The sequence below is a fragment of the Arctopsyche grandis genome, chromosome 4 (assembly GCF_051622035.1).
Source record: "Arctopsyche grandis isolate Sample6627 chromosome 4, ASM5162203v2, whole genome shotgun sequence".
Taxonomy (NCBI): domain Eukaryota; kingdom Metazoa; phylum Arthropoda; class Insecta; order Trichoptera; family Hydropsychidae; genus Arctopsyche; species Arctopsyche grandis.
In genome coordinates, this window is record NC_135358.1 from 22,901,366 (window position 1) to 22,911,045 (window position 9,680).

General features: G+C 35.1%; 1 protein-coding gene across 2 annotated transcripts in view; it reads left to right on the plus strand.

The window, feature by feature from the left end:
* The window catches only part of MESR6 (misexpression suppressor of ras 6), a 31,591-nt gene extending 24,067 nt beyond the window's left edge, over positions 1 to 7,524 (plus strand). Inside the window, exons 3-5 of one of the 2 annotated variants that reach the window (XR_013260503.1) lie at positions 3,793 to 4,624; positions 5,664 to 6,555; positions 6,649 to 7,524. Coding sequence is in view for 1 of the 2 variants with exons in the window: in XM_077429502.1 (XP_077285628.1) it covers positions 3,800 to 4,624; positions 5,664 to 5,990 (1,152 nt within the window). In the remaining variant the exon portion in view is untranslated. Of the gene's footprint in view, positions 1 to 3,792; positions 4,625 to 5,663 lie in introns of both variants that reach the window. The other variant, XM_077429502.1, reaches the window with a different exon arrangement.
* The last annotated feature ends 2,156 nt before the right edge of the window (positions 7,525 to 9,680 follow it).

Genomic DNA, 9,680 nt, shown 5'->3' on the forward strand with positions numbered 1-9,680 from the left:
GCATTCGTCACTTAGACGTTCCTCAGTTCTGCGTCTCACATACCGCATTTAATCGGGCCCGAATAAATTTAATTTACTCTCATCCGAGAACATCATATTTTGCCAATCACTTAGGGTTCAATTTTTATATTTTTTGGCCCATTCCAGACGCTGCAGTCGCATTTTTTTGGTGAGAAATGGATTTGTTCTTGATCTTCTTGCAAAAAAACCCCATTCACGAAGGTGATGTCACGTTGTTTTTAGAATTGTTTCAGAACTACTAGCCGCTATAAACTCCGGTCTGATATCCATGGTAGTTTTGAAGCGTTCTGAAGACAGGAACACTTCAACACTATTCGAACGATAAAAAAAGGGGCTTAAGAATTAATGAAGAAATTAAGAAAAAAATATTTTTAATCAAATTATAATGTATGTTAATAAGTTCATACATATGTATATATGTACATATTTATGTAGAAGAGACATTTAACAAATAGTCACTTTTTAATCCACAGCTATTCCAGTTATTAAAATATATTGGATACAATTACAGGAATTACATTTTGGTTTAAATGCAAAAATTATACAATCAAAACAGTTTTATTAAAAAAAAATTTTTTCCTAGTCATTACAATTGCAATAATTTAGCTTCTATGGTTTTTAATAATGATCTGTTTCCCTCCTTTGTGCAGGCTGCACTTATTAGACTAAATATTATTTTGTCTAATAAGTGCGGGACTCGGTATTCGCGGAACTCGGGACACTCCCGCTCAAATAGGGACCGATTGGCTCCCAATATTTTTGGAATACAACAATATCCATTTTAATCTGCACACAATGCTTGATTTATTACTCGTATCTGTACTCGTTTACGAACCATCCCCTACTAATTCAGTACGATTAGTTTTCATAAAATGTCGATTCCCGTAATTCTCACGATAATTTATATCAATTCGGCATTCAGACGTGTCGATTTTACTAAACAAATAAATTTGGTTTCGACAAACGAGCGTAGTTTCTAACTTTTTAAGGTACATACATATATGTATATATATATATATATATATATATATATATATATATATATATATATATATATATATATATATATATATATATGTATATATATATATATATACAATATATACATATATATTATATGTATGTATGTACATACATATAATATATATGTATATATTGGAAGAAGGGACGCTGATACCGTTTTTTTGTTGTCTGGTATCGAAATACTTCAAAAGCAGAACCTTTTCGACTGGTCTACAGCGCCATACTTAGCATAATTTTTTGGCGATATTCTGTAAATTGCAGACCAAACTACGTTGTTAACATATGTATGTATATGTATTAATTTTGCTGTATATGTATGTATATATATGTTACAGTGAAATTATAATTACACTGACGTTTCAGTGAAGTCATTTCCAATTACATTTTCACTGGGTATAGCTATATTTTACTACGGAAATTACATATTCACTGGCCCCTATTAGTGAAATTATAATTTGAATGATAGACAAAATACCAACTTGAGATTATTTTATAGAATGCTGTACGATTCAATAATTTTTTGATAAGAAAGTAAATCTGCTCATTACCAGACCTAACATTACAACCTTTCATTTTGGTCTCTTGTTTTGTAGGATAATAGTAATTGACAATAGTGAACCATTTTGTTGTGAGTAAAAGCATCCTGGCCGCCCAAGTGTGATCATTTTAATCTATCCTCTCCCCCCCCCCTACTCTGTAATAATTGTACAATTTTAATTATATTTGAAATCAAACTGGTAATTATAAAGTGGACCTGCATCGTTGGGCTAATATTTACGCGTTAAGGTCTGTTCATACTAGCATAGCACGTACCGACAACTGCACGTTTGGTCAATTTTGTATGGACACATTCAGTGGCGGACTGGCCATACAAGCGTACATGCCCGATGGCATGTGGGCCCCACTATCCGTTAGAAAATATGGGCCCTCAGTAAAATTAAATAACTTTTTAACTATTTCACGTGTGTAAAAATGTATAGGATATTGCACTTTGGGACCTAGAGTTTGGGTATTTCAACAAAACAAATTTCTTACGATATACACAAACAACTAATACCTGCTTTAACATCCCAAGGATCGGTTAACTTTTTTTATTAGGCTCGAAATGTAAGTTTCAACATTTGCGTGGCCCCTTTTACCGGGCCCATTTCCAACCTCAAGATTATGCATATACAACTACCTACTGAAATAAAAATGGGAATGAACAAATTTCCGTGAATAATATAAACTGAATTGTTTAAAACAATTTTGATAGGACGATTCATCATCAACCAGCGATTAAAATTTACTTCATACATACTTTCAAAATAACATTTGATTATACTTCGACGATATAGTAAGATTTAAATTTACAATTTTAAACAGTTTCCGAATATAAAATCTATTCCTAATCTTGACAAATCCATGTATATAGAAACATAGGATAGGGGCCCCCTCCCCAAAATCCTAATTTTCGATTAACATTAATTGAAAATATTATGCATTTTTTGTTTTCACTTAATTTAGGGGGCACTCGCCCCCCTAAATTAAGGAATAGTGTGAATTTAGAAAATATTATGAATTTAATGATTAATGAGATATTATGAATTTAATGATTAATGAGATATTATGAATTTAATGATTAATGAGATATTATGAATTTAATGATTAATGAGATACTATGAATGCTGCGTTTATTTCTTATGGATGTTACTTTTGGGTAACTAATAAAATAATCGCTGCTATGTGCTTTGAAAAAATTTTATTATTTTGAAGCAAGTATATTTTGGTTTTTAAGTGGTATGCCTTGGGTAACATTCTTAGAAATTGTTCATCCCATGGAGCGAATCGTTAGAAAGGTCCCCTTTACTTTATTTTGTCTCAAAAACGGGTGTGTATCGTTTATTTTTCCGAAAGTTCGTATATTTTTTGATATAGTGATACATTTTGATGGTCGATTTTTGTTAACCATGTCAAGATTTTTGGAAAAAAATTTTCGTCTGCGGCGCTTTTTTGGCTTTTTACATAATAATTTTTTCAAAAATAAGCTTGTTTTTTTTCATATTTTTTCCGATTTAAAAAAGTTTTTTTGAAAAAAAATTCAATTTGATCAATCTTTGCATGCCCCCCCCCCCCAAGAAATGACGTCCCTGATTGTTTTCTACCGAAATTAAAAGCCACTTTTATGCCGCATTCTTTTATGATGCATTCTATTTACCTAGGACAAGGATTAAAACGAAATATACAATGTAATTTATGGATCTATTTTGCTTTTGTAATTTTTCTTGTACCTAAATTTGTTTATTCTCATTTTTGAAAATTATATTTATTTTTTGCCCTTGATTTTTAACGTGATGGAAAGAAGAAAATTTTGTTATATGGGGGGGGGGGGGACAAATTTTTTCAACCCTGGGTGGGCCCCCTTTGACTCCTGGCATGCACTGATTTCAGTCCCAGTCCGCCACTGGACACATTCATATTCATACAAAACTTGTCTGAACGTGCCGAAACCATGAGATTCTGAATAGTATGAATAAAAACTGTCGTTTTCGTGAGCTGTGAACTCCTGGATAGTATGAATAAACCTTTAAGCGTTTCCAAGAATTTTACATAACATTGAATTTTATGGGGCTGTCGAGGAACAAGTAGTTGGGAGTCGGAATGCGCGGGAAACCGCAGGTAAACAACGCGATCCGGTCAAAGAACTCCAACAAACCAGGGTCTATCAACACACATACACACCTGCTCATTTTTTCGCATTCTTTGCAGACACAACATGGACGTGGATGTGACCACCACCCTCAAGAAGTACAAAAAGATTCCCATTTACATAGTCGAGGATCACAACGAAGTGCTACCTTTCATCTATCGTAGCATTGGCTCTAAACACCTACCTGTCTACAACAACATCATAGTTCATTTAGATTCCCACCCAGACCTAATGATACCATTGAACCTGAAGGCTGAGACAGTTTCTAAAAAATATGACCTGTTTAATTCGCTTAGCATAGAGAACTGGATATTGCCAGCCGCGTTCGCGGGTCATCTCACTCGTCTCGCGTGGATTAAACCACCTTGGGCTAAGCAAATGAAGGACGGCTTGAAGACCTTCACGATAGGAAGGAACAGTGATGGTAAAGTTAGACTTGATAGTCACGAATCTTACTTCTTATCAGACGGACTCTATTGCCCTTCTGAAAAAATGGATTCCAAGAAGGAAGTGAATCTATTAGTGTCCACACTCGGAGAACCATACGATGATGATGATGATGTCGTGCCGGAGATTCGCACCGGGATCCAAGTGGCCCAAGATATATTTTCTTCTTTCAAAAACGTCAAAGAATACATTCTCGATATAGATCTGGATTTTTTCAGCACCATGAATCCATTCAAGGACTTGTACGCGAAATGTAATCTTTACACAAAACTGAAGGACTTGTATTTGTTCGCCGCGCCTCATTTCTTGTCAGAGACAACGCTAATGGAAGCGGCTCTACGTCGTGAAAAGCAGTTGGAGGAACTGAATAATCTTTTTACGCACCTAGACGAGCACAAAAATCTTGGCGATTGGCAAGAAGAAAAGACCCATCTCTACTATGAAGTAAGTGTTGTGTTTACTTATTTTTGAAATGTATTTCCGGCAATATACATTAGACTAGAGCGAAAAACGAAATTTTTGGCTTTCTCGCGAAAGACTTGGTATAGCTGTATGTATGTATTAGTGCTTCCAATCCCGGAAGGTTACTTCAGCACCTGGATTGCGGTGCTGGGAATTTTCGATCCCGGGATCCCGGTGCTAGCACCGGGATTTCAAATGTATGAGAAAAAAAAGTTCAATTGCATGTTTTCATATTTCAAAGACGTTCAATTGGATTTTGCAAACTCTCCCGGTGTTTCACGCAAAAAATACTCCCATATTGGCGTACTAATTTTGAGAGTTTGGCTACATTCTTTAAATTTTCGGTTCGCATCCATAAATTTCTAAGATTAAATAAAACACATCCGAAAATGTAATTAAATAAAGTAAAAAACATCGCTTTGATTCATTGATTCGATTTTACAAATAGTTTGGACCGTCTAGTAATTATTCATCGAAACAATCCACCTAATATAAAAAAAACTCCAATTACATTTACTTTTGATTTGATGAGTGGTTTGGGAGATAATTTAATTCAAAAATTTAAAAAAGAGGACACCTATAAAGGGAGGTACCATTTCCGGTCAACCTTAAAATTTGAAAAAAAATTACGGTGTATCGATACAAATTTCAGTAACCAATACTAAGTTTCAGTTCGATAGGACGAACAGTGTTCAAAAAATCCCCAAAATACACCGACACACAATAAACATACAGAAACACAGACACACACACATTTTTTCTATATCATGAAAACGTGATCAGTGGTCGATTCCGAGTTCGAATCAGTTAAAATATGGTTCAAATATCATTGCGGTTGAGCACAATATCTGCGACACAATACCATTTCATATCATTTCGTGGAAACGGCAAGCCGGCGTTGAAACGGGTGGCAAACAAATGGACTATGACTGTCATTGCTCATCCCACCATTGTTCATTATACAATGTTGTTTTATGTTTTTTTCCATATTATTTTTAATTGAATTATTTATTATTTTAAGGTTTGCGAGTTGGTAAGAGCAGTGCGTCGACATTATTCCGACAAGGAAATCGATTGGTTGTCAATCCATGATGCAGGTTGCACATGCGATAACACTGACCTACCTCACCACGTGGCCACCGACGACGAATTTCAAGACTACATTACTGGACATTTCAGGGAATTACTCGGAGCTTTACCACATCCACCGACAATTATCACCATATCTCGCTCGTCCCAAGATGACTATTGCCCTCAGGAACAGGTGGATGCCATCCAAGCGGCAGTACTCGACGAGTTGAACTCCAGATTTCCAGTCGACGTACCCATATCTCAATATTTGCTCTAATGAAAACCTATCGGTAGGACATTATGTAACTTCGATTCACACAGATCGGAATTATGGTCGATGACCGTTTTGAGGGAGACGATCGAAAGATCGAACGATTGAAGGGAAGGTTGCACAAGTAAGAAACGGTAAGCAGTTTTGAGCAGCGTTCTTGCTGTTGTTAAAAGGTTTTTTTTTCTATCGTTTTCTGTTTTTAATACAAAGTGGTTCTCTCGTCGTCGTCTTTGTCGTTTTCCTCTAATTAATCCTAATTGTAAAGCACACCGAAGAGAAGTAACTTGGATCACGAGCTCCGAGGAAAGTGACGGACCACCCACTTACATATCTACTTCACCTGCAGATAATAATATAGACAATAGTCTTCAATTTAAAGTTTAGGCTTTTGTTCCGTTTTCATATTGGATTGTTTTAAATTTAAATATGTTCTTTACTTTGCTTGGAAAAAAATATTTAAATCGCCAAATAATAATGATTCTTGTATACCTACTTAAATTTGTTTTTTTTTGAATATTATTATTATTTATTTCTCCAAATCATGCAATTTCATAAATATAAATTGAATGTCGTCAAATTGGATTGTATATTATTTGATCTTGTAAAATTAACATTCACTCATTACACAACATGACATTCAATATGTGTATATATTTTTTACAAGATCAAATAATATACAATCCAATTTGTATGTATGTATGTAGTTATATATGTATAATTTGACTTCAATTCACTATATCTATGAACAGTCATCTGTATGCATGTACTTCGGTATTTTAACACGGTTACCATTCATCGGCCCCGGAAATAAAAATAATGCCTCTCTTCTAAATAGCTCGCATAACGGATTCGGTTTTCGCCCTGCAAATCAAATGGGCTGCCAGTAACAAATATAAAATTTGACAAAAATAAATTCCGTCCCTAACAACCTAATCCTAAATGAATAGGGCCAACCCAGTGCCGGTTTATAGGGGGGGGGGGGGGCTAGATCGGGCGGCGCCCAAGGGCGCCAAATAATCTAGGGCGCCGAACGATGCGCCAAAGGTGCTATAAAATTTAAATTTAGAGCGCTAATCAAATTTTTAGATTAGAGCGCTAAAGGCGAAAGTTCTTTCTAAGGGTGTTTAGAAAAAAATGTCCGAGGGCACCATCTGGTGTAAGGCCGGCACTGGGCCAACCCTAACTTAACCTAACCTAACTTAACCCTTAAATAAATAAATGTTGGCTGCTAAGATATTACGATTACCCAGTTAAAATGTAACTGATTAATAATTAATCAGTGATTATGATTGCAACCCGACTGACGTTTGATTTGCCGGGCCAACGCCGATTCTGTCGGACGAGCTATTTTTGAGATGTTAATTTGACATTAAAATTGTCGTCTTGAAATTTGTTCTGTAATTTATTTTACAGCCGTGCCAAAAATATTATCCCTTTTAACATCAACCAAATTAGGCATACATACACACATAAATATCGCCACATGATTATTGTATACGACATTCAGAGCAAGAAATGTATCATTAAAATTCTTATTGACAAAAGTAAGTGTTTAATTGTTAGTGTTGTTGTGTTTTGGCATCGATCGTAGGAAACGCGCGCGCGTGATGCTGCGGAAGAAGACGAATGGCGCAGTTGTCTGTGCCCCTCCCCCCTCTGGGGCCCTCGGGGGCTCGCGGAGGAGTCGCAGCCCGAAAATAATCCGACCAATGTAAACAAAAAAACAAACACAAGCAGACCGGAGACATTATAAGTATTATAACACACACACACACACACACGGATACCCAGCAACATTTTCACAATCGATAAGGATGCAACGAGAACCCCCATAAATCTACTCGAAATACGTTTTTAATCTTACGGAGAAAGCGCCGAAGCGTAATTTTTTTTTCGGTATCTCATTTTTAGATCCAAACTCGAGTTAATGGCGCCGTTGAAATTTCCGCTCGTGTCCCATTTCCCCTTATGTGCAGCTGTCGTTCGAAAAGTCCCCGGATCATTTTAGAATTAAGGTACTCGACAACTACGCAGTACATACTACGTGTTCCGATCGAAGTTTACATGTAGTATTTATGTGCGCCATACGTGTGCGTTCATGGCAATAATCAACCATGGCCAAGGCTATGAACCCAGTGATGACTAGTCATTTTCCCCGAAATGTTTTTAATCTAAACGTTCATGGAAATTGATGCGCAATAAAATCGTCTGTAATGAGTTAACCATTTCATCAGATTAATTTATGATTTTCGAAACTCGGACGAATAAACACGGTTCTGAAGAAAATCCAGAAGAGAAAACCTTAGGTGAAAAACTTAAAGAACTTCAAATCCATTAAATTCACAATTAAAATTGATAGTTTAACACTAACATAGTATGTATCAATATGGAAATAAATGAAGATATTAACATAATCATTGAAAACTCACTTGTTAAATCGATCACATGGGAAAATAGGATTAGACTGATGAAATTTGAAAATTGGTGAATATACATATATAAAACTAAAGATAATTCAAAATACAATGAATCGTGTAAATTGATAAGAAGAAAGTTATAATAGCAAAAGAAATTCAATCGAAAAAGCTGTAAAGCTGAACATGTAGATTAATGTAGACAACATACATGTAGATTACGTGTTCGTCGTCATTCGCTTTACAACAAATGTTTGGCTGGATATAAAACTAACTTAGAAAAAAATATAAATAATAACCCTAAGACTTTCTGGCGGTATATAAAATATAAAAAGAAGGGTCGCTGTTTCCTACCTGAAGGAATGTATAAAAATGATTCATTTGCCAATACCGGTCCTGAAATAGCCAACCTTTTCGCTACCCACTTTGCCTCTGTTTATTCCAATAGTAATATATTAACAAACATTTACTTACCTGATCCTAACACTTCAGACACACCTTCAAATTGTATTTACATTAGCGAAAATAATATCTTAAATCAAATGAAATCAATAAATATTTTTAAAGGTTGCGGCCCCTATGGCATCCACCCTATATTTGTCAAATGCTGTAGTTCTGCACTTTCTCTACCTTTATTCCTCATATTTAATAAATCGTTACAAAACAGCACGTTTCCAAATATATGGAAAGAAGGTAAAATTGTACCTATTTTTAAGAAGGGTGGTCCGAAAAATGTAGAAAATTACAGACCAATTTTGATATTATCTTTTTCAGTAAACTATTTGAATCTCTTGTAACTCCCTCATTTACTAACCACATCCGCAAAAGCATTTGTAAAAATCAACAGGGATTTCTGTCCAAAAGATCTGTTCAAACTAACTTAGTTTCTTATGTATATACTATCAGCAGTGAAATAGATAAAGGTCTAGAAATGCACGCCATTTATACGGATTTTAAAAGTTCCTTTGAAAAAATCGATCACAATAAACTTATTTTTTTTCAAATTATATTCGGTTGGTATAAAAGGATCTCTTCTAAATTGGCTTAAATCCTACATTGGTCGCAAATAGTAATGACCAACGGCTATAAATCACACACTTATTATGCTACCTCTGGTGTACCGCAAGGATCCCATCTTGCTCCCATTCTATTCTTACTATTTCCTAACCAAACTGATATCAATGATATCAGTTTGGTTATCAAACACTCCAAGTTTGCACTCTTTGCAGACGATCTAAAGCTATATATCACCGCTTCGACTACATCATGTAGACAATTGCAA